The sequence below is a fragment of the Equus asinus genome, chromosome 15 (genome assembly GCF_041296235.1).
Source record: "Equus asinus isolate D_3611 breed Donkey chromosome 15, EquAss-T2T_v2, whole genome shotgun sequence".
Taxonomy (NCBI): domain Eukaryota; kingdom Metazoa; phylum Chordata; class Mammalia; order Perissodactyla; family Equidae; genus Equus; species Equus asinus.
The window spans coordinates 29,235,385-29,261,338 of record NC_091804.1 but is presented as its reverse complement, the minus strand read 5'-3'; the positions used below and the strand labels follow the sequence as shown (position 1 = coordinate 29,261,338).

General features: G+C 42.0%; 1 protein-coding gene across 7 annotated transcripts in view; it reads right to left on the bottom strand.

Annotated features, from left to right (window-relative positions):
* CTNNBL1 (catenin beta like 1) overlaps nt 1-25,954 on the bottom strand; it is a 151,673-nt gene that overhangs the window by 26,940 nt on the left and 98,779 nt on the right. For all 7 annotated transcript variants that reach the window (XR_011494636.1, XR_011494637.1, XM_070485907.1 and 4 more), the window contains one exon: nt 1,282-1,379. Coding sequence is in view for 5 of the 7 variants with exons in the window: in XM_070485907.1 (XP_070342008.1) it covers nt 1,282-1,379 (98 nt within the window). In the remaining 2 variants the exon portion in view is untranslated. The remainder of the gene's footprint in view (nt 1-1,281; nt 1,380-25,954) is intronic.

Below are 25,954 nucleotides of genomic sequence, written 5' to 3'. Positions count from 1 at the left end.
CCAAACCTCTCTGGATAACAGTGATGACCCTAAGATCTTAAATATTTCAGTTTACAAAGTATTTTCGTGTCCATTATTTCATTAAGCCTTAAAAAAAATCTGATAATGTAGGCAGGGAAATTAGCAACCCTAATTTCAAAAATGAGGAAATTGAAGCACAGATGTTAAATGTCCTCAAGGTGATGACTGCTAAGATGTTCTCCACCTAACTCAATGGCCTCTTCACCATGCTACCTGCTAGTGAGGGTAGAAAAAATGGTCAGAGGTAGGCTCAAAGAGACAGTCTTGAACCTCTCTCTGAAATAGGAAAAAAATTCAGCCTTTATCTTGGACACAGGAAGGGAAGAAATTATTCTAAGTTAAAAAGGGAGCTTTGGTCCTTAATTTTACTCATCTGGAACTACCTACTTATGATTGGTGTGATAAAATACACAGGCTTTCTGCACTCAGGCAGCCTGGGTTCAAATCCCAGCTCTGCTTGTTATTAGTGGTGTGATTTTGGGCAAGTCACATAATGTATCTAAGCTTCCATCTCCTTATCTGTAAGTGTGAATAATACCTACAAAAAAATAAATCACACAGTATTTTAAGAATACATGCAACAATGAAAGGAATCTGCTGTATTACCCAATCTATAGCAGTCATTAAATAAATGGTAGTTCTTACTACTGTTTAAAATCTTACGGTTCGGCATGCTAGACAATATGAAATATCTATCTAATCTCATTTACATGATTGTTCCCGTGTTCCACAGCCCATCTAGGACAGACTCTACTGTTTCCTTATCATCATCTTCATTTTCATCACCACTGCCTGGGAAGACCTCATTTAATCTTCCTCTCATTGACTCTTCAAGACGGGTATTAAGGTCTCCATTTTTAAAGGATTTGGAAAATGAGGCTTAGAGTGGCACACATCTCAAAAGTAGTGAAAGCAGCTTCAAATCCAGATGTCTGAATCCAAAGCCTATGCTCTTCATCACTTTGCTAGGCTGTGCAACCCCCAACCCAAATCCCACTTATGATTTACTTTCATTGGGTCCAAAAATCCCCCTGAAGTGCTAGTTGATGCCACTCTAAGGTGTTACTACTCCTAGAGGAATGAATTTGGAGATGAGAGGCAGAGCAACCAGAAAAACCTTTGTGATCCAAAGCAAAGCTGGAGAAGGCATTTTAGGGCAGGAACACCCAGCTCAGCAGCCCTCAGATGGCACCCATCAGGTTAAGAGCCTTCCATCCCCGCCGGTCCTGGTCCCAGCCTTATAGTCTAACAGGCACCCACCTTCTCACTGTCATTTTCTGTGAATTTATTCAGAAGCCGGGTTCGCTGCTGCCCTCTCAGGTTCCGCAGGAGGGAAGCCAGGATCGAACAGACATGCTCTGGGTTGGGAAGGAGAAAAGAGAACACGCTGTGATCAGAGCAGTAATTATTACCTCTGTTCAAGCCTGGTCTGCTTCTACCGAAGGAGGAATAAGTAAGCCTTCCCTGACAGCTGCTATTGATTAATAAGACAAGAACCTAAACTATGTCATGGAAAACTGAATTGATCTTCACATACTACACAAGAAACATATTCAAAAGAGATGGTATCCTCAAGGATGACTTGAGTAAGTGAATCAAAACTAAGTTAGAATTTCTATTCTGCCTGGAATTAATTGATTCTTATTGCCCATGACACAACCTTAAACACATCCTCCATTTACAGAAATAATCTGTGAACAGAAGATGAATATCGGCCATGAGATGAACATATAAGGAACAAATAAGACATGTTCTATCATATTCTCAAACGACCTTATAACTTCCCCAAGTAAAAATCCCAGAATTAAATAAGAAATATGATAGGGTCCCAGTGCTATCACTTACATTCTGGTGCAGCTAAAACCCCTACTTCAAGTTTAAAGGCAGCTAGACAGTAAGTACTTCAAAATGATACAATGCTTTTTGAGCTCACATAACCCACAGGCTTCTGTTATGAGATACTATTTTTCTACCTTGGGAAGAAGAGGGTAATTGAAGGGTATATTAATAGGCTTTAGCTGTAAAGAGATTCTTTTCTTTAAAAAGAATTTTTTTAAATCAAGAATGATGACCTTGGAAAGGAGGTGGCAGAAGTCTACTCATGGAGAAATGGCAAAGTAAAGTTTACTTTGAAATAAAATGCCCACAGTGTGGACAATAAATATTCTATTTGAAAATTGAGTGAAGAGCCAGAGATACCCTGAGCTTTCAAAAAGTCACTTGACTATTAAAGCCACAAGTAAGCATTCTTACTGTAGCCCAGATATAATTTTGTATTTGTTTTTTCCTCACTTATATCAGAAGCATTCCCTACCTCTTCATTTCCCCAATATCTAATGCTGGAGTTACTCAGTCCTTAGACTTCTCTTTTCTGGCTACATTCACTTCCCTGGGGATCTCATCTAGTGCCATGACTTTAAAAACCACTTACAAGCTGATGGCTCTGAAACTCGTGTCTACAGTGTCGGTCCTGTTCTCTGAAAGGAGACTCATGCATTTACCTCTCAACCTACTCTTTCCACTTGGTTGTCTATCAGGTTCTTTAAACTGAACAAATCCAAAACCAGGCTTCTGAGCTTCCTCCTCAAACCTGTTCCCCATAGTCTTTTCTACCTAGTTAAGGGCAACCAGGTTCTCCAGTTTCTCATGCCCAAAACAGTGGAGATATCCTTGATTCTCTTTTTTCTCACATGTCCCACAGAAAAGTTTGCCAGCTTTACCTTCAAATTATATCCAGAATCCCATCTGTTCTTACTACTGCCCCTGCTGCCACTACTCTGGTCCACACCACCATCATCTCTTGCTTGGAATATTCAACAGTCTACTTCTGGGTCTCTTGGCTTTCATGCTTGCCCACTTTGGCCTAATCTCCACAGAGCAGCCAGAATGATCTTTAGGTTAAAATCTAAAGTCAGATCCCATCAGCCCTCTTTTTAAAACCTTCCAATCACTCCCCAGCTCACTCAGACTAAACGCTGTTCCTAATGTCAGGCATGCTTCTGTCCTGGGGCCTCTGCGCTCGCTGTTTCCTCTGCCTGAAATGCTCCTCATCAGGTTACCTGCAAGGATTAATCTTCAAATCTAGTTTTACTCAACTGTCATCTTCTCATCAATGCTTTCCCTTGACCATCCTATTTAAAAATGCAATGTTCAGACACTGCCTATTCCCGTCTTATCTGCTTTATTTTTCTCTTCGGCACACATTACCTTCTAAAACACTGTATATAATTTACTTATTTTGTTCAGTTTCCTTTCAATTAGAACAGAAGCTCCTTGAAGGTAAGGACTTTAGTCTCCTTTGTTCACTGGTATATCCTCAGTCCCAAAACAATGCCGGGCACATAACAGGTGTTTTAAAATACCTGCTGAATGAATGGGAAGAAAGCAGGCTCTCAATACAAGTTTGCAGTGGTGGTGGGGGGGAACAGGACAAACAAACCACTCTTGAATTCTGGCTATCTTTCAAATAGGTTTTTTTTAAAATCCTTCTGTGTAAGTACCTATCCCAAGTTCAGAGTAATACCGCCTTTGCCTTGCTAACATGCTCTCAAACTGTCAGTTACAAGATGGTCCTTAAAGATTTTTTGCATCTGGGAGTAAGCGGATGGCTTTTTCCTACGGAGCCGTCAGTTTCAATAAAATATTTCTAATCAGTAGATTCAGTTTTTTAAGTATAAACTTTTTCCCAAAATATACTGTGGACAGGAATATTATATACCTTCTCAAGACCCCAGGTTCATCCCAATAGCCTTTCAACTTTTGTGTAAGGCTGGGATTGAGGTAGTGTAATTTTTACCTTGAAAAAAAGGAAGGGAGTAGGGAACAGGGAGTAGGGTAGGGGTGAGGACAGAAAGTGGAGAGTGGACAGAACAGGCCCTGTCTTCACAGGAATGCAAAAAACATCATGAACCCAAAGTAAGGACAGTAAACCATGAAAGCTCAGCTCAGAGCGAGAAAGCATAAGAAGGGATGTCTTTGGAGGTGCATGCCAGGGGAAGTCCTCTGACCTCCTTGTATATCAAGGAGAGAAGATTAGAGGAAGTATGAGCGGGAACATAATCAGTTATGCAATCTTGGGCCAACCAAGGTGGATACGGCTCTGATCTCTTCAGCTGGTGAACAGATGTGGAAGAGGCCAAAATAAATGTAGCGAATTCTAACAAGCTCAGTCTGAAACTTTGAAATTACTTAGCATGACAACTGGTAAAAACTTCCATGTATATACGGACTACCTGACAACCATAGAGGAAGGAAAAAAAATCAGCTAGAGAGTTCTCATAGATTATCTGCGCCAAGTCTCTCGTATAGAAGGAAAAATCAAGGCCCAGAGAGAAGTGACTTGTCCACACAGCTAATTGGTGGAAGACAGAAAACTCAAACTTCAGATTACTCACTTACTCAGTCATTAAATGATCTCTGCACCTGGCAAGTGCTTGGTGCTCAGGGCCCCCAAACAAACACCACAGTATCCTTAACCTTAAGGAGCTCTATTTAGTGGGGAAAACAAAACACTGATGAAAGAGCGGTGTGACAAGTTCCACCACTGAGGTAGACATAGGGGACCTAGGGAGCACAGGGGAGGGATATCTGACCTAGAAGGATTCCCACTGGAGGTGACAGGCAACTGAAAATCTTTAAAAACCATAAAAAACAGCCATGGCCGATGACTAGGTAAAGACTGGATTCCAGACAGAGGGAACAATATATGCAAAGGTCAGTCTGGATGGACTGTTCCATACTCCTGGGGGAGGGGAGGCCAGTCAGGTAGGCAGAGGCTGGATCATGAAGAAAAGTGACAAGGATCCACCAATGAATTTTAAGCTGGGGAGAGAGAAGATTAAATCTGAGTTTAGACCAATCCTTGGCAGCTACATTCCTTTTAGAGATCAAAATGAAGAAGATCTTTCTCTTTCCTGATGAAATTTTTGTGCTTCTTATCACCATTCTCTCTTTGCCTTGGCTATTAGGAAGCTCAAAGATGAGTTTACGTTCAACCACAGGAAGTAGTTTCTTTTATTGTTTTACTATTGATTGCTTTCATCCTCCACCAATGGATTTTAAAATAAAAGTAATGGATGTACATGGTAAAAATCAAACTATACCAAAAGGTATAAAACAAACTCTACAAATATTTGTTGAACACCTACTAATATTTTTATTTTCCCATACTCCTCTCAACACTCTATTCCTCTCTCCCAAGGAAAAAAATCCTACAAAGTATCTTGTGTACATTTTCATAGGAGAAATATTATACCTTTCCATATCAGCACGCACTTCGTTTTTTTTAAATAGCTATCTAGAATTCCACTGAACTTACTTATTATAATTTAACTAGTGCCCCAATCATGGGTATTTTAAGTGGTTTCCAGTTTTTGATAGTTTGTTTTGTTTTTGCTATTAGAAACAATGCTACAATAATAATAAATGTATATACATTATATATGATTATGTGTATACACACATATATAAACATATATACAACATACAGACACATATACTGAGAGTGGAAGTATATAATTATACACAAAATAAAAGAGTATATTTTCCCATATCTTCACTCAGATTGGATATTATCCAATTTAGAAATTATGACAATCTGATAGGTGGAATCTTCTTTTGATTAGCATGTTTTGGTCTTGTTATAAATAAGGTTAAGTACCTTTTCTGATGTTTACTGACCATCTGTCTTGCTTTTTGTGTGAACTGCCTGGCCTTATCCTTTGCCAATTTTGATTTCTATGAGCTCTTTGTAAATTAAGAATATTACCCTTCTGTCATATATGTTGCAAATATTTCCCCCAGTCTGACATTTGTCCTTTGACAAATTCTTATTCAAAGCTAAGATTTAGTATCACCATATTGTTTTGCTGTAAGCTGGTTCAAATTCCTACTTGAAAGTAAGTAGGGCACAACGATAACTGTCATTTTTATGGTGTACCTATGACAGCAGGCTTATTTGAGTCTGTACACACTTTTCTCAATGAGTCCTCACTACCAAGTTAGGAGAAAGGTACTATTCTCATGTCTGTTTTATAAACGCAGAATCCAAGGCTCGGGGAAGTGAATTACCTCACAGAAGGTCACATCCTTGAGTAAGTGGTGGGAGCTTAGATTTGAACCTAAGTTGACTTCAAACTATAAGTTTTTCTTACTATGGTACAGGCTTCCCACATATAAAACATAATCATTAAAGCTTTTAAAGAGGAAATATAAGAGAGACCAGAAACTAAACCACGCAAAGCCTGAATATGTGCTTCATGTGGGGCTCACTGTGTCCAAAAGATAGACACTAGGGAAATGTGGATTTAAAACAAATTCAACAGTTTTAATGAGAGGAAAACGAAGCAAAAGGCCATATGGAGTAAGACATGAATAACAACCCCTCTTCTCTCTTCTACTGAATTACTCTTTCCAGAAGCAATTTCTACCAGAGTCCAAATAAGGAAGAGACTCTGGGTTTTAGGCAGTTCCACAAATACTGAACCAGAACTTCTCAATAATCTTCCCTTTTAATCTTGCTGATTAAGATGGATGAAAAAGAGTTGCAAACAAATGTTCTTTATATATCTCAACAAGACGGGGGGTGGGAAGGGGTGCTAGAGGCAGAGAGAGGGTATTAAGAGTTGTAATTTTCAAAGAGGAAAATGTAATATACAGAAGAATCATCTCTTTTGGTACTAGATCATACTAGCATGCATTTCCACAGCTCACGCCAGCCTAGAGTAGGAGATACCTTGATCAAGTGCAGTGGTACCTAAGAACAAATGACTTCTACCTATTTGTTTGGGATTTTAAGTAAAGGACAGGTTGTCAATTTCAGCAGCCCTGAAGCTGCCTATGTTCCCTCCATCTCCCTCTCTGGGTGTTGTGGCTGGTCATAGGTCACTGGTGCCTGCCAGACAGGAAAACACTTCAGCCACACAAGTTTCAGACGCACACAGAGTTTCATTAGCTACTAATAAATGCAGCTTCCCTAGGAACAGATTTCAGCCCAAGGTGGACTCAATTTTTCACACACCAAGGAGAAGGGGAGAGCTGCTGGCACAGAGAGCAGGGGAGATAACAGGTTTATCTGCCGGCCAACACTGCTCAGCTGCTCTGTCATTTCGACAGGATAAAACGGAGGTGAAGGATGGCTATGGAGCTGTCCACACAGACGGGGTGGATGTGGCGGCTCCCACTGCAGAGAACAACCTCTACGGCAGGGCCCAGGACGAGTACAACAAACATGCACACACACACTTTAAAGGAATCCACGAGGTTCTAGATGGGGGAAGGCCAAGCAAATCTACATTTTCAAGTCTCTAGGCAGGGAGGTAGGGGTCTTGGTGAAGTGTCAGGGAGCCAGTATTGAAATTGTGCCAGCACAAGTCCCTGGTGCCCTGCTCAACAGCCAGACAATGGGCTGCCTCGGACAGTAATTACTGAGACTTCCTAGAGGGGAGGTTCTGGCCCACTCTCCCCTGGCTCAAATCTCTTCAGGGTCACTTGAGGGCGATTAGCAATGGGCTAGACCTCTGGGTATATGCAAGGGGGGCTAACAGGTCGATTCTCCAGGGTCCGTCAGAGTTCTGTAATTTTCAGAGCTGGACGGAGAATTAGAAATCTTTGGTTCAACTCCCCAGGGGTGCCCTGATAAGGGGTGTAATTTGTTTCAGGTCAAAAGTACCTTTGTGGGCAACTGGAATCTAGATCTGTAATTTATCTTTTTTTTTTTTTTGAATCACAACAGACACTTGAGAATCTGATGAACTTTATGCATGCTATTCCTTCCAAAATATGTACACAAATGTAACATTTTCGTGGAGTTTCAGAGTGTTCCCACTTCTTAGGGACGGTTCCTTGGTTAAGAACACATGATCTGGTGTACCCAGATCAGAGGTCTTTCCAGAACGGTACAACCAGACTGTCAGTCACTGCAATCAATCTCTTACAGTTTGTGCCATTTCTGTAAAGAATGGACTAGCATTTCCCATCCTCAGTCTTAAAAAAAGTATGGTCCAGATTCCAATAGGTTAACATCACCTCTCTCTGTGAGGAGAGCTTTTTATGCACAGATGGGCCTGTTGACAACTGGGTCCACCAGTGTTCCATTGCTGAGAAAGACACACAGGTGCACTGAGAGGATGAACTCCCGGGACATGCTCCAGAGGCACCAAGTGAATTAATCTTAAGAGGGGCCTTAGGATCAGACAGACTTGGATTCAAATTTTGCCTCTGGCAGTCAACAACCGATTAAACTACACCATAGCATACTGTTTGATCTCTGAGTCTCATTTTTCTTATTTGTAAAATGGGGCTGTCCCTTCCATCTATTAAATCCATTGTATCAAATGAGATATGTGCACAGTAGGCACTCAATAGACATTAGTTTGAGTCCTGCTGCATTGACAAAAACATCACAAGAGATTCTCTCACTTATGCACCTGTCATAGATCACCATCTAACTCTTTCCATATTGCATCCTGATCACACGCCGGCCACTGAATACGTTTCAGTCTGCTTGGGTCATCCTAACTAGACCCTGCTGAGAAAAAGAGGGGCTTAGATTACTTGACTTTCTCAGCTGGTAGGGCTATTTTCTATAACTCAAGATTTGTTCTAACCCTAATGGAACAAGGCCAATTTTACTCAGACTGTTTAATCCTACAATAAATTAAGCTAAATTGCTTATGTGTGTCTGCCTATAAAACCAAATAATACAAGATTCTGGGAGACCTGCAGACAGCCCTGAAGTGGGTAGGGGCTATTTACTAGCAAGCTGAAGTACATAGCATATCTAAGCAGAGATGGTCCTATCTGTTAATAAAAATAAATATACTTGGCCATGGTAATTATTTGCCTTTTGATTTTGCTGCAAGAACAGAAAACACAACACCTGATCTGTAGAGGAACTGAAAAACGCCTTCTTCATGAGTTTGATAACCACAGGACAATTATAGGGCACAAAGTGGTACATACACCAACCATTCCTTTACTCAAACTTATGAGTACCTACTATGTGCCAGGCAAGGTGCCAAGTACTGGGACTGTAGAGATGAAAGAAGATAGTCCACTCTAGAGAAGCTCATCATCTTAGGAGCAAGGCTAGAAAGTAAACAGATACAATAGAGCACACAATTAACTGGCACACGTGGCAGATGCACAGCACGTGAGCAAAAGGCCCCTAATTCAGCTGGGGATGGAAAAGGAAAGAGGAGAGAATGGGTAGGGGTGCTTATACGGACTGGAAGTTGAAAGTCAGAATTGAGATAAAAGGAAAACATTTTTCTCAGAGACTTCCGGGAGGGATGCAGAACTGTGTGTGTTATACTGGCAAGTGAGTAGCTGTGAGCTCAGAGCCTCAAGTCTTCTCTGGTAAAGTTGGTAGACGGACAGAGGGCAGGATTTTGGGTTCTATGGCCACATTTAATTCTTGAAGCACAGACCTGAACCATATTCTTGAAGTCAGGGATAAATGGAATATTATTTCTACTAACAGGTCACCCATGGTGCGGAGTGGGATGGGAGGTGGGAAACAGAGGGAAGGTGACAAGGTGCACAGTCACAATCCCTAAATGTCACATCCTCACCCTTCTGTGCCAAGAGAAATGCCTCTAGATTTCAGAGGTGTCCTACTTGCATCTCTGTTGAAGTTTTGGTACCAGGAGGCAGGGGAAGATTACATTTATCAGAAGGAAAGAAGAGGCACTGGCAAGCTGAGCTGGGCCAGTAGAAGGCCTCTAGGGATCTTTGGCAATGGAACTGACACTGATTCATTCATTTATTCATAAAACAGAATCCTAGAAATTTCTAAAATACAGTGTTTGGGGACAGAGACAATTAGACACTGATCCTGCTCTCCAGGGGCTTGAGGTCTATTATGTCTAAAATTACATGACAGAAAGTGATAGTGAATGGGAAAGGGGCAGAAACTGCTGATGGAGCAAATACTCTTCCAGTCAGGGGATGTGGGAAGATTAGTAAGCAAGGTGGTGCTTGAGCTGGGCCTTGAAGAAAAAAAGAAGGCAAGAGAAGGGCCTTGGAGCAAGAAGGGGCAATGGGAACAAGGATATTCCAAGCAGATGGACAAGCATGAAGCGAAGGCATTAAGTTGGAATGCACAGGGTACAGACAAAGAACTGGGAAGAGATTGGTGTGGTGGGAGGGAAGGGAGGATGAAAGGTAATGATGGTGGAAAGGTCGGGAAGGGGTGCAGATCATAGAGAAATATAAATGCTGGACTATGGAAAGTGGACCCTAAGCAATATCCTGATGGCATGGCATTTAAATATAGTCATGTGCCACATAATGACGTTTCAGTCAAGGACAGACCGCATACATGACAGTGGTCCCCTAAGATTAGTACCATATAGCTTAGGTTTGTAGTAGGCTATACCATCTAGATTTGTATAAATACACTCTCTTGTGTTCATACAATGATGAAATCACCTAACGATGCATTTCTCAGACCATATCCCCGTCGCTAAGTGACACTTGACGGTGCTAGCCCAGCCTGGTTGGTTGGGGAATGAATTCAGGGCCACTCTGCCCACCTAGCTTCGGAGCCTGCACCTGCCGTACAGCAGCCCAATGGTTAAGAAAGATATGGGTCAGCCAGAGTTCTATTCCTAGGATGGAAATAGTCCCTGTACTTCAACCATCAGGCCCATGTCTTGGCAAGATCTTGCAGGGCCACGTTAAAATTCAAGGCCATGCTGTATAGCGCCTTTGTTTCCATGGAACATCTAAGGCCATTAAGCTCTTTTGTTTTAAGGAAATCTTACAGCGGTGTTCTTCTCTCATTTCTAAAATTAAAACCATCTCTGTTTTATTGCTGAATCTTGCTGCCCACCTCCCCCACCCCGAGATTCCCCAGATGGACAGACATCCTGCTTTCTGGTAAGACTCTAAATGCAAACAGGATGCTTAAAATACCCTAATTACATCGATCTTGACTTCAGCAGTGGTGTGTTGGAATACAGATTAATCTGTTCCATGCCTGGCACTGGCAGCTGAAGTAGCAGGAGGCCCTGTCAAATCAAGCCATAACACTACACTCCTCTGCTTTTATTATGATTTTTTCCCTTTTTACACTTCATTATAATGGACATCTGCCCAGCAGGAGATGTGGTAACCCAAGAGTCACACGCATGTGCTCAGCCGCTCCAGTTGAACATTGATGTGAGTCAACTCAAACACTCCTCTCAAGACAGACGGGTATGTGTGAGCATCTGCACACACACACAAAATACATATTCCTATTCCTCACAAGCATTTACTGAATCCTGAATGTGTGGCAGGTACTGGGTTAGTGACTGGTGACTTAAAGAGGCAAGACTTATTGTAAACCTACTATGCGCCTATGTGCGCTTTACACATATTCATTTAATTCTCAGGACAATCCTTCGAACATGTCACTATTCTATTTTACAGATAAGAAACTGAAGACTCAGCCAGGAAAAGAAATTTGCCTCCCAGGGTTTCATGACTAGGAAGTGACCTAGTTAGTTCCACTATAATAAAACGACTATTTTGCTCAGAGTTAAAAAATACCCAATAAGCATATGAAAAAAAGCATTCACTCTTACTAGCACTGCAAATAAAATCATGAGACAGTTTCATTTGTCAAAGTTTTCAAACTACTTGCCGCCTGGACGCTATGGGGAGGTGAGCCCGCTCCTACACTGCTGGCTACACGAGTAGTGATGATGCAGTCCTGAAACCACTCTGCTGTAGGAATCTCCCCAATCTCTCCTCAAAGGCAGGGCCCACATTCTATGCATCTCACACCTTCAGTGTCTAGTCTTGTGCCAGGAGTTCAACCAATACTGAATGTGACATCCTAACAAAACCCCAGGGTAAAACTTAGCTGTAGGAGGTACACATGAGTAAAAAGGAACAACTGACCCCTAGAGGGTCAGGAGGCGCCCAATTCTGAAGAATAAGGAGAAATTTATCAGAGAGATAAAGGCAAACAGCATTCCAGACAAAACAAAGGGGTTTAAAGGCATGGAGACATGAAGGAGCACAACATAGGAGAGGCTACAGGCGGTGGGCAGTGGGATGGAAGAGGAAGTGGGATGGAGAAGGAAGTAAACAAGAACCATGCACACTCAAATAAAGAGTCTGGACTCTACCCTACAGGAGCGATAGAAGAGATGACAGAGAATAAGCTGCATGATCAGATTTGTGCTCCAGAAGGTCATCCTGGAAATTTACAGGAATGTACACTAGAGAAGAAGCAGGACCAGATCCAGATTATTACAGAAATATATGCAACAAACACAATATACTGCATTTGGGTATATCTCACAGTTAATTCTCCCTAAGCAAAAACTGAAATAGTTAACGATCTTTCAGAAAGAAGCCCGGTTTCCTTGCCCCCTTCTCGGGGGGGGGAAAGGAAGTACGACATAAAGAACACCGGAAGAGAGTCAGAAAACATGAGTTTCTACTCCAAACTTTAAGAAAAATCTTTGATGTGACTGAATCCAGTCTCTTCTCCACCTATTCTCTGGGCCTCAATATCCTTGTCTACAAAAGGAGAGAAGTGGCCTGGATAATTTATAAGGTCCTTCCTCAATTCAACTACAAGATTCTAGTTATCAAAAAATGATGTGAAAAACTACCAAATGACCCAGCAATTTCACTCCTAGGTATTTACTTAAGAGATAATGAAAACATATGACTACAAAAAGACTTGTACAAGAATGTTCACAGCAGCTCTATTCATAATGGCCAAAAACTTGAAACAGTTTGTCAACAGGAAGAATGGAAAAATACATCCACACAATGGAACACTACTCAGTAATAAAAAGGAACAGACTGATGCATACAACAATATGGATGAATCTCAGAAACGGGAGGCTGAGTGAAAGCTTTACCTCAAAAGAGTAAACACTGTGTGAGTCCACTGATATGAGGTTCTAGACGGGGCTACCCTAATCCATGGTGGTAAACTCACAACAGTGGATATCCTTGTGACGCGGGAGGAGGAATCTGACTAGGAAAGGGGATGAGGGAACTTTCTGGGGTGTTGGTAATGTTCTGTACCTTGATAGAGTATGTATCTGTCCAAATTCACCAAATGGTGCACTAAAGATCTGTGCGCTTCACTCTATGCAATCTTATTTTTTTAAAAATTGAACTCTCAGGGCCAAGCTGCTAGGGTAGGGGTTAAGGTCATGCACTCCACTTTGGTGGCCCTGTGTTCACGGGTTCAGTGTAGACCTACACACTGCTCATCAAGCCATGCTGTAGCAGTGTCCCACATACAAAATAGAGGAAGCTTGGCACAGATGTTAGCTCAGGGCCAATCTTCCTCACCAAAAAACAAACAAACAAACAAAAGCCTGACAAAACTCTGCATGGAGAGAAGAGAAGCCAACTTAAGCTACCTTAGATCAAATAAAGATGTAGGAGACAAACGACTTCAAAAAAAAATGAACTCTCAGTTAATGATACTCATGCTAAAGTACTCACGGGGGGAAGTGTACTGATGTCTGTAACTTACTTCCTGCATTAAAAAATAAAACAGATGGATGACAGAGAGATGGACACATATATGACAAAGCAAATACAGTAAAATGTGAACTGCAGAATCTAGGTGGTGGGTACATGAGCATTTGCTATACAGTTCTTTCAACTTTTCTGTATGAAAATTTTCCTAAGAAAATTTTGGGAGGAAGAAGGCAAGAAAAAAAGTGAGAGATGTGAACTTGGAACACAAATGACAAGATTCTTAAAGGTTATTTTTTCAAAAAGTAGTTTTTAATACGTTGTTTGGAAATTTGAATGTATTTTCCATTGAAATAGACCCACTGAAACCCATTTAACCTGAAAATACAGCCAAATTAATTCAGTATGCTCAATTTTCAGTAGCAATGAGATTTCACAAACATCGTCTAAGCACCTACTAGGTGCAAAGCAATATGACAGGTGTTGCTTTTGGTTGACTTATTTTCACTGCTCCCATGGGATTTCTTTCCCTCTTTTCAGAGTTCTGGCAGCACTGTGGATTTAAAAAACTATTTAAGTGCTATCTTAACTAATCTACAGCCCTGTATCTGTGGGCAAATGTGCCTTGCAGCAAGAAAGGGATATGTATGCTCAAGAAATGCTTCTTTCTGCCACACAACTATTCTCCAAGCGCTCAGATGGAAAAGAACAGAGTGATGTGGCATCTAACATTCCCTCTCAGGGGTCTGAGCTGAAAGCAAGAAGTTCCCTAAGTCGAGTGTTCATAGACCAGGGAAGGCCCATATCTCAGATCGGTTGAAGGAGAGGTTCATGAAGTCTTAAGTACGTCCCATGTGTGCACACAACCATCTCCAGTGGAAAATGACTCTGATCTGTAGTTTTCTACGGCTCCTATAACGTACGTTGTCTGTGAAACCAACCCCATCACTCCAGGGGCAGCAGTGTGGACTGGGGACTGATGCTGGTTCTGAGGACTAGCATGAAGAATAGGCTAGGCACCAGCGACTCTAGGAACTCTGAGAAGGCCTGGCCAAAATCTGCCCAAGAGAGATGTTCTAAACCAAGTGGCAGCATCCTGACCAGCTGAGACTGCCAGCTGCCTACCCAATTTCTCCTCTTATTTCTTACTAATAAAACCATATTTATTTAGTAATGTGCCCAATTTAAAAAAAAAAAAAAAAACTGCAGCTTCCCTTATAGGTATGACCGATACCTAGGTATGACCACGTGACTAACTTTGGGTCAGATTTTTAAGATGAACTGGTATTTGGAACTTACAGGAGAGGACATGTCCCCTTCTGCCCTGCCCTCTCCCGTTTTTTACTTTCCTGCTGTTTGGAATATAGATTTAATAATTGGAACTCTAGTAGCATCTGAGACCATGAGGCAATCTTGAAAATAAAGGTAGGCACTTTTACAGGTGCTTGGGGCACATCAATAAGCAAACAAACATCCCTGGCCCTGTGATAAGGATGGCAGAATAGAATGACAGAAGGAACCTGGGCTCCTGATGACACTGTGAAGATGCCGGTCCAGTCCTGCTGACCTCTGGATTTGCTTTATGTGAGAGAGAAATAAACCTCTGTGTTCTATTTTGTTTAAACCATTGTTATTTCCAGTCTCTGTTTACTAGCAATCAACTGCAACTCCTAACTGATATGCTAACCCAGTAAATTCTTTTCTGGGAACTCCAGAGAGAGATTGGTGTCCTGAGAGTTCAAGTATTTGCTCCAAGAAAGCTGAATGTACAGTGTCACTCATTTTTGGACCAGCCACACATCCCAGCGGGGAAAGTCCTAGAAATAGGAGTAGCTGCTGGTAAAAAGGCACTTTCCCTTCTTTTTACCTCACTGTCTCAAAGGGCTTCCTTAGAACACTTTTCCATTATATCCTGGAGGACCTGGCTGGAAGGACCGATGCAGCTTTTTTTTTATTAGCCCCCATCCTATTATAATGGCAGAAATAAATGCCTGGAGCTTCAGCACCTGTCTGACTTCTGCATTCCCACCAACGTTCACATGGGCAGCACCCACACCCAGCAGTAGTGTGAACAACTGTTATGAGACGACCCAGATGCAGGGTTTCTGACTACCAGACTGAGCTCTTGAGTGAGTCCCTGTGAGGAAGACAGCTATAGATCAGGGGTGGTTACAGTTCACTTTCCTACAGCACTTCACTTATAGGAATATTTCATCTAAGTTAATTTAAACTGACTCTGTGGCCTAGAGGCTCTTTCTCAGGGTTTGAAAAGCACATTATGTTATCTCCCTAATCACATCCAACAAAAAACATAAAAATACTTTAGATCCTAAAATGAGACAATTGCCCTGAATATTTATACTGTGACTTTATTTTTTTAAAGAGTTCTTTCCAATGGTTAGCTAACTGTATTCTCAAATAGTCCTGACAGGTGGGGAAAGCACAGCAGAACCCTGTCATAGCATGACATAGTACTATCTGGATTTGGATACACTCAAGGTTAGGCACAAATGCCAGAATTCTCCCACATTTCCCCTTCGTCAGTGATTTCGTGGCTGTTCCAATTTCCCACTTTCCAAGTATTGGCCTGCCTTGGCGCAGCGTAGCTGATCATCACAGCTCCAAAGCAAGGGAGGTGTTTTCATGCTCCTGAGAGGCCTCCCTGGATGCCTGTTTGAGATTAGAAATTCAGCTTAGAAAAAAAGAAAAGCCTATTTCCAGGGCCTTCAGGGAACGATCTAAAGCTACCTCATCACTACTTTCATCTTATTCACCAGTCCTGCCTTTGCACTCTTCAAACAGCCCGGGTCTCCTCCTCCTATTCTTCCCACATTTAGCAGCAAAGTCCTCCTTTAAGTGTTGCAGCCTCACCAACTGGTGAGCTCCACACACTCTTCCTCCAGACTCCAGGGCTTGGCCGATTGCCACAGAAACCAGGAAAACCTGCCTGCAGACCCAAGGACGCCTGATGTTCAGTTCCTCAAAGTCTGACTTCTTCACCCTCATTCCAGCAGCCAGCAGCACGGCCGGGTGAGGGGACAGAAGGAATTTCAGGGCTGCACGAACACAGTTCTTCCACTTCTAGTCTGAGACTAACGAACTAAACCACTCCATAATCTTACACACAAAACCTACCGGAAAAACATGAAGTCATCTCTGAGAAAATGCTTCAGGATCATATTCTAGGAGGGATAAGACTCATAACAGGGAAGAGATGAAAGAACCTGGTTAATCCTAAAAAACACATTGCATTTGTGAAGAACAGCTCTACGCTCTGTTTCACTAACAGGATATAATCAACAATTGGCAAACATATGAAGTACTTTGCCATCATCCTTTTCTCACAAGCTAAAGTTTCCATACACCAGTGCAACCGTTTCACAGTTGTACAAATAAAGAACTAAGGGCCTGAGAGATCTTCGTGTCTTTCCCCATGGGTCTTTATTAAAAGGAAAAAAACATTTATTAGTGTAATATACCAGATTACTGTGCTAGGTGCTTCACATGCTCTTTCTCACAACATTTATGACTGCCCTCGGTGAGAATTATTCTCCTCATTTTACAGATGAGATAAAATAAGGCACAGAGAGGTTGTGTGTCCTTCCCAAGTTTTCAGAGTTAGTTAAGAGCCACAGACTGATCTGACTCCTAAGGCCAGCTTTCCTTCCACTGCCCCAAATCTGCCTTCCTAGTGGTGAACTAAATTTAATAGCACCCAAAGGGTCCTTCTTAGCAAACTGAGTTGTGAGAAATAAGCAAAGAGCTCATTTTGAACAAAGCTATAAACTGAAACACCAGTGTCCCTTTGCTTTATACAAAACAGATGGTTTCCGGCAAAAACTGACTTCAAAGTAATTTCTGTGAAACAAATCCTACTTGTTTACCACTGTGGAACCCAAGATGCATTCCCGAGGAAAGAATTCCCCAGCCTGCTTCATCATAAATATTTGGTAACGGGGAATGATGAGCAGCCCTGGCCACTGCCGGGCATGGCTGCAAATCAGCAGCAGTGTGTCCTTGCTGGCTGTGGTATTCCAGAACTCTCCTCAGCCTGGCCACCATATGATCTTCCCTGCTCAGGGACACCCCCACCAGGACACAGGAACTCTTCCTGCTCCTGGGAAACCTCTGACATCCCTCTGGGAGCTCCTAGAAACAATGTGTGGTGGAGTGGGACACACACTGGCACAGGGATCACAAAACAGAGAATTTTATTCTCCAGCATGATACTAACAAGCACAGTAATAATCAGAAAGGCACTCTTCTGTTCTAGGACTTAGTGTCCCCAAGTGTCTACTGAACAGTCCTCTCAGCCCTAAACATCTATAAGCTTCTTCCCTTTCTCCAAGTCAGGGGTTCTCAATGGAGGGGTGGGGTGGGAGGAAGATCCCACTGCCTGAGGCATGTTGTAGTATTTTTAAGTGTGCTTGTGAGAACTGGGGATGTCACTGGCATCTAGTGGGTGGAGGTCAGGGATGCTGCTGAATACCCTCCAATGCACAGGACAGCCCCACAACAAAGAGTTATGTGGTCCAGAGTATCAACAGTGCCAAGGCTGAGAAACCCTGATCTAGACTAATTCTGAGGTCTAATAGTTTGAGGCTGAACTATCAACAGGTCCCAATGTTAACATACACATCCTAGCTGGATCCAAGGCTCTCATTCATAAGTCATTAACTTGTAAATTAAAAATTCCATACATGAGATGAAATTACATGATGTCTAGGGTTGCCTTAAAATATTCCAGGAAAAAAAAGGTAGAGGGGAATGAAACGAGATTGGCAAAATGTTAAGTACTGAAGTTGGGTGATAGGCACATAAGGGTTTGATATATAATTTTCTCTACCTTTTTATATTTTTGAAAATTTCCATAATAAAAAGTTTTTTCTTTTGATTGAGTCTACTTAAAGGGATATAAGAGATAAAAGGGATTCCTCCTCCCATCCCCCCAAAACATGAGACATGGTCCTTGCCCTGGCAGAGCTCACAGTTGAGTGGAAACAGGCCAACTAACAACTACCAAATGCAAGGGATGCTACTGGGAGCATAAGGAAGGGACCAGTCTAAAAACAAAAGTGGAAAATCAGGGAAGGTTTCAAGGAAGAAGCAGGACTGGGGGAAATTCCAAAGGATAAGTAATCAGTCTCACAGAGAAAGAAGTAAAGGAGGGTCTCAGTCAAGAAAAGCATCAAGTGTCAAGACACGGAGGTCAAGACATGGAGGAACTGCAACAGTTCAGGCTGCAGACAGGGCAGGGGATGAGAAGGGTGGAACAGCAGGAGAAGGCCAAACGGACAAGGCTTCTATGTCATGCTAAGGAGTCTAGACTTCATCCTAGACCCGTACTAAGAAGCCCCACCTAAAGGATTAGGCAGCAGAGTCACCTGATCAGATTCCTATTTTAGAGGTACCTGAGGTAGCTCATCTGCGTCCTCAAGGACTTTGGAAGAAGCAAAAATGGACTGGAGGGAGGCAAGAATTCCAACAGCGAGTCAGCTAGAGGACAAAAATGTTGCAATCATCTGAGAAAGGAACTAAAGAGAATGAAGGTTAGTAGAAACAATAGGAATTAGGATATTAAATTCAAGAGGTATTTATGATTATAATTTAAGTCATCATATGAACACCAAAGTAGAGACCAAAGGAGAGGTTTACTTTAAGGGGACCAAAACTGGGATTAATAGAGAAGAATCTATAAAAGGTCTGGAAAAATAAAATGAACTTAGTACATTTACAGATGATAGCCAAGGAAGACAAGAACATGTGGCCCGTGGATCCTTTCTTTCTCAGTTTTTGAAGGTTTTAGGCACATACAAGAGCCATGAAGTGTCTGCCGGCCGGTTTAGGAGCAGGCTGTCCTGGTCCAGGTCCTCTGCCTTCTTGGTCCCCCTTACAGCCTTGACAAATACAGTCAGTGTGGTCTGGCTCACTGAGCTTATTAGCCTCTAACCCTAAGACCACAACACTGGAATACCTGCCTTTTCCAGAGTCCCATCACATTCTCTGTGCCTGTGACTATGCTATTTTCCTTGCCTAAAAGCTCCTCCCTTTCTTGTCCACTTGGGACACGCCTACTCACATTCAATCTTTATAGTCTTCTCAAGGACGATTTCCAAGTACAGTCATGTCTCACTTAATGACAGGGATACATTCTGAGAAATGTGTCGTTAGTTGATTTTATCATTGTGCAAACATCAGTGTACTTACACAAACCTAGATGGTATACCACACACCCAGGCTATACGGTAGTAACCTTACAGGGCCACTGTCACATATGTGGTCCATCTTTGACCGAAATGTCATTATGTGACACGTGACCATAGACTGGAAGCCTATTTCTTCCTTCAGTGCTTCCAACTGCAACTTACACCTACCTCCTTTATAACCTTCAATGTATTGTATTGTAATCAATATCTGCTTGCTGTCTCCCCACTGAAAAGTGAGCACCTTCAGGGCATCTTCTGGCACAGAGTACCTAAAACCTTAAAATTTCTTAAGTGATGAGAGCCATAAAGGTACTTTTATTATGTTAATAAGGTAACTTTTGGAATGCACCCAAGGATGGGTGTTGGTTGCCAGGAGAACCAACGTGTGATTAGAGGGTTGGAACTTTCAGTCCCATCCCCAGACCTCCTGAGAGGAGAGGGGGCGGAGGTTGAATCAAATGCCAATGGCCAATGATTTAATCAATCATGACTACGTAATGAAGCCCCATAAAAACCCAAAAGGACGAGGCTCAGAGAGCTTCCAGATTGGTGAACATGTGGAGGTGCTCGGAGAGTGCTGCACCTGAAGAGGGCAGGGAGCTCTGTGCCCCTTCCTCAAGTCTTGCCCTATGCATCTCTTTGATATGGCTGTTTCTGAGTTACATTTACCTTTTTGTAATAAACTGGTAATCCAGTAAGTAGAATGTTTCTCTGAGTTCAGTGAGCTGCTCTAGCAAATTAACCAAACTCAAGGAGGGGGTCTTGAGAACCTCTGATTTATAGCCAGTTGGTCCAACGCCCAGGTACCTGGGCTTGCAAGTGGTGTCTGAAGTGGGAGGTGGGGGGGCAGTCTTGTGGGACAGAGTCCTCAACCTGTGGAATCTGATGTTATCTCCAGGTAGATAGTGTCAGAATGGAACTTGTTGGTGTGCTTGTTGGTGTGGGGAAATCCCTTTGTTCCCATGTTGGAAATTTAGTTACACAACTGGTATATGCTTGACTTCGAACTCAAGTCTGCATGTTCTATAAGGCTGAGTTTTTCTCACTATACTTCTATTAATGAAACCACAGGCCCACTAGGACGGATTCGAACTGACTCCATCTTATCAACAGAGTAATTAAGAGTTGTTTTCAGGAAATGACAGTTGATCCCTTGTCCAGTTCAGGCCAGTAGAAACCACCAAACAAACCATCAACTAGGCCTGTGCAAATGCAAGATGGGTGACCCTTTTGATGTCAGGGGTCCAAAAACTGCACCCTCAGATCATGCTAATGCCACCATTTTGTGAACATGCAGCCTATGAAGAGCCATGAAGCTTGACTACACTTGTGCAGATCATCAATTACCTCCCTTCTCCTTGCCTCCAGTCACCTATCTCCGTATTTCAGGTGGCCCTGCCCTTTTATCCCCTAAATTTTGCCCCAAGCCCTGGATCAGGGAGACAGATTTGAGAGCTTTTGCCTCCTGTCTCCTTGCTGGTCAACCTCGCAATAAAGCCTTTTGTTTTCTCAGAAGCTGATGCCTTAATAACTGGCTTTGTTATGTGCACCAGGCAGAGAACCCCCTTTATGCATAACACTAAGAACCACGCCAAAATTACAGTTTAGAAATACATATCTAACTCAATATAAAAAATAAAGGAAAAATTATAACAAGGTTCATTATTTCAAAAATTTAGATTGAGGTTATAAAAAAACTTCACATCCCACATTACCAAATACCAAAAACCTTGGTAACAGAGCTTTTCTGCCCTGCCTTGCCAGTTTATAAATTTCCCTATTTTATTTCTAGAAATAACTCAAGGTACTAGATGGTTGCTTTGGTGATTAAAAATCATTTAACTTTTTGGTTTTCAGACGTTTCCTTGAGAAACTGAAGCACAGGATCAAGAACCTGGGCTTTAGGTTCAAGTAGATGTGAATTCAAACTGTGTGCATGATTTAAGAAAGTACTTAACTTCTTTAGGGCTGTTGCCTCAGTAAGAAAATAGGCTAATGAACACAGAGCTGAGGTTAGGGATAATGACATCATGTATATAGTGGAACACAGCAGATACTCAATAAACGTGAGACACCATCGCTGAAATCATCCTCAATAGTAACCTTACTGGCTGACACATCATCGGGAAAATCAGACTGCTAACGAGGTTAGAAACATTGTTATTCCATAAGTTTACCAGCCAGCAGGCATACTTAACAGAGACATGATTTATTAGTAATCAATACATTTAAGAAAGTTGTAAGCATACTTTTTAGTGATTATCAAAATGACACGCTTAATTTATTTTATGGTAACCCTGCAGCAAATAGGGAACAAATTAACAACCATTTTCTTTCTACTTTGGAACCAGGGACAAGGAAGAAAAGTGTTACAAGGAAAAAAATGTAAGGAATGTAGAAGAGACAAGGGAAAAACACTGAATATAATACAACCACCACTATATTGTACACGTGCATAATTTTATAGTATACAAAGCACTTTCTCCAGACATTATCTTATCCAATTCTCACACACTGTGAAATACTATTGTCTCTCTCTTAAAGGCAAGGAAATAGGTTCAGAGAGAGCAAACGACTTGCCCAAGTCACAGACCCTGAGCGTGAATCTTGACAGAAACACAAATCCAGATCTTCTGAACCCAGCCCAGGGCTCCTTTCTGATAGGCCATTTAAGGGATTTGAAGTTACTATGCTCACAAAGGCACGCGGCTGCAGAAAACCACCCCCACGATGCTTCACAGCACGGTTCTCTGACTCCATCCCCAGCAGTGACCTCCTAGCCCAACACACATATCCTTTAATAGACCGGCATCTAAAGGAGAAAAGAGCTGCTCCTCTTGAACCTGACACCTGAGAATAATTTCTCTTTGGGGGCCCCTTTGTTTGGCTACCAGAAAAGAATGTTCAACATCTTTCCAACCTCCTTCTTATGCTAATTACAGCTCATCAGCATCTGGACACCCACAAGCAAAATCAATTTGACTATAAAAGCAAGCCGAAGACATTTTCTTACCATAAAAAAAACAAACAAGTAAGACTGCAACATGATTAAATACAGAGCATTTCCCCAGCAACCTGCAGGCCACTGCGTATAAAATTCACATCCAATATCATGAGAGTCCAGGAAGGTGGACACTAACAAACATCCAACACATGTAACCGCATCCTTTATGCACACTGAAACGTATACAAGTCTATTTTCAGTTTGTTCTCTTCCACATCATATCTACTATTAGATGCCAATATGTCTAAGACAGTCAAATATTCACACATTTTTAATAAATACCATTTGAAAGGCATCTTCACTTCCCCCTATTCTGTAACCAAACAAACTTGGAAGCCTCAGCCTTCAGCCCACACCTGACCATCCTCAAGGCCCAGCACACTCACAACACTTGGAAGAGGCAACGTTGCCGTCCAAGCACAGCTACCTTTCCAAACTGCCAGCACCTCCTCAACCCAGTCACTTAACTGAAATCTATCCTGCCTTCTAAAAATAGAGTCTAGCTTCCTAAGTGTAATAAAGGCTCACCCCTGACAAAGATGCTCAAGACACACTGAGTAAAAACAGGTTACAAAATAGCATATACACCATGATTCCATTTATATGCACATATATACAACCCCACCCCTAACACAGATGTGTGAGTGGACAGTGTCCACAATGTTTCCAGTAATTAAGTCTGGGCGGGTCAGACTGGGTGATTTTTACTTTCCCTTCATCCTTTTCCACAATGCTTGAATCTTCTACAGTAGGTTATTTTATTCATACTCAGAAAAAGCAAGAAAGCTATTTTTAACACGCTCCCCCTAAGACCCACCATGTCACCAAGGCTTGTGCTCTGAGCATTCTGGCCAGTGGTTCTCAGCACTAGCTGAGCAACAGGCTCTGCAGCTTTCTGAAAAATATAGATGCTCAGAGTCCTGGTCTTCAGAATTTCTGGAGGTAGGGCTCAGGCATGTGTATTCTGTCAAAGCTCTTCAAGTGAGACTCATCAGTGAGAGTCAAAAATTACAGATTTATGTCTCGTTCTCAAGAAGGGGCCAACAGAGGGAGAAAATAGGCCAAAGTGCTGAGCGAAGTGTTTAACCAACGGCAGGCAATTGCAAGGTAAGCAGGCGAGAATGTTTAGGAAGAGAAACCGAAGGCTGAAGCAGTGCTGAGCTTCAGACGTGACAGGCTGAGAGGAGGCTATCAGGGGGCAGATACACCCTAAAGCTGGAAGCCAAGAAGAGGCGAACAAACTGGCTGAGTGAAATGTTCGAGATTGAGAGATAAATGTTACGTATGCCGTACTGGGGGCAGGACTACTGATGACTTACAGAAACCAAATAGGAAAAGACATCAAGATTAAATTAGGCCCACTATAGGGGAGCAACCTTGATTTAGATAAAAGAAAAATACAACTGCACAGGATTCAATTTCCAGAAACGAAGGAAAAATTCTAGGTTAAAATCCTAGTGAGGCCGTATACCAGCCGTGTGATCTCTAGACAAAGACAACTTCTTGAAGCCTCAGTGTTCTCATCTGTATAATGTGGGTAATAACACACAGCTCAAAGGGTTATTGTGAGAAATAGGTGAAATGAGATAATGAATGTAAAAAGCCTATCAGAGTACTCAGAACAAAAAAAGTGCTCAAAAGGTAACATTAGGAAGCACATGCCAGGAAAGATTGTGCGTCACATTTTAATAAACCAGGGCCCGCAGTTAATTACTGCCTAGCCCTTAGGTTATTTCCTGATTTTGGCACCACCTAAAAATGTTGGAGAAATAACCTAAAAAGGTTTGGTTATTTCTCTACTGTTGCGTCTACACTCTTGGTATTTGTTTTACTTCTATAAAGGAGATACATTGCATACTAAACTATTTCTATAAAATTTAATCAAGATTATAAATGAAAACTAACAGAGTCATATTGATAAAATAATAAACGTACCAGTGGAAAATTCTATATCCAAAATAAGAATTCAGCTAATGCTGCCACTAAAGAACTAAATTCCTACCCGGCAGAATGAAAAATGCAAAATAAAAACAGGAGTGATAAATGTTTCTCCTTCATCCTCTCCACCCAGGATCTCAATGTCAAAATTGAATTTGTGCTAAATTAGCTGAAATAGTCAAAATAACTAAAATGAGTACCATACCTATGACCTGTAAAAACCTGGGGGGAGTCATTTTTCAGTATAACATAATAAAAGAACTATAAGAACAGCAATAACTACTAACATTAATGAATGTTTACTATGTGCCAGGTTCAGTCCTAAGCATGGTACATATATGAACTCAGTCAATCCTCACAACAGCTCTGCAGGGTCCTTCAAGGGCTGGCCTCTGCTTAACTATCTAATCTCCTGCTGCATGCTCTTCTCACCAAGGGCTGGTGCCAGACTGGGCTCAGAGGGTACTCCTGGGAAGCGTAATAAAAATACAGATTTACCGACATTATGCAGACTGGTTAAACTGGAAACTCTGAGAATGTGTCTCAGAAGACTACATTTTAAACAAGATTCCAGATGCTTCTGATGGGCAGCTAGGTTTAAGGATCACTGCAGTCTGTCCCTCCCAGCTTTTATTTTATCCGTGTTGCTTTTGTCTCTTGACGTTCCTTCACCTGGCTAACTCTTACCTAAGGATTATGACTAATGGTCCAGGTTAATAGGCCATCATGATAAACAGTGGCTGTCCCATTTCTTTGGTAGCTCTTGTTATGACCTAGCCTGTCCACACATGGAGTCCTGGTCCACAACTGGACTTCACACCCACAAAAGCCAAGGAGTTTGCATCCTATCCTATAGGTAAACATGAGAACTGGGAGAGGTAGGGATGACCATTTTTGAAAGGAGGCTGATATGCAGCAACTATATTACCATTTATTAAATGTCCACATGCTAGAGACCACGCAGGATGTTCATGACCGTTATTCTCCACACAACTCTTTGAGAAAAGTTTTTTCAGGCTTATTGATTGAAGAGGAATTCAAGGTCCAGAGAAAATAACTTGCCCAAGGCCATCAGCTAGTTTCGGGGTAGAGCTGGGATTTGAAGCCAGGTCTGTTTGCTTACAAAGACAATCCTCTTTCCCCTATTCTGTGCTGGCACTGGGTACCAACCAGAGCCACCAGACCACCAGAGCCACCTTGGTGTTGGAAGAAGCTTTAGAAGCAGACCTAAGCTCAAATTCTGCTTTTGTCACCTACTTGCTAAAAGGTATCTAGTAATTAACAGACGCTGAGACTCATCTGTAAAAAGAAGACAGAAATGCCTAATTCATAAAGTATGACATCT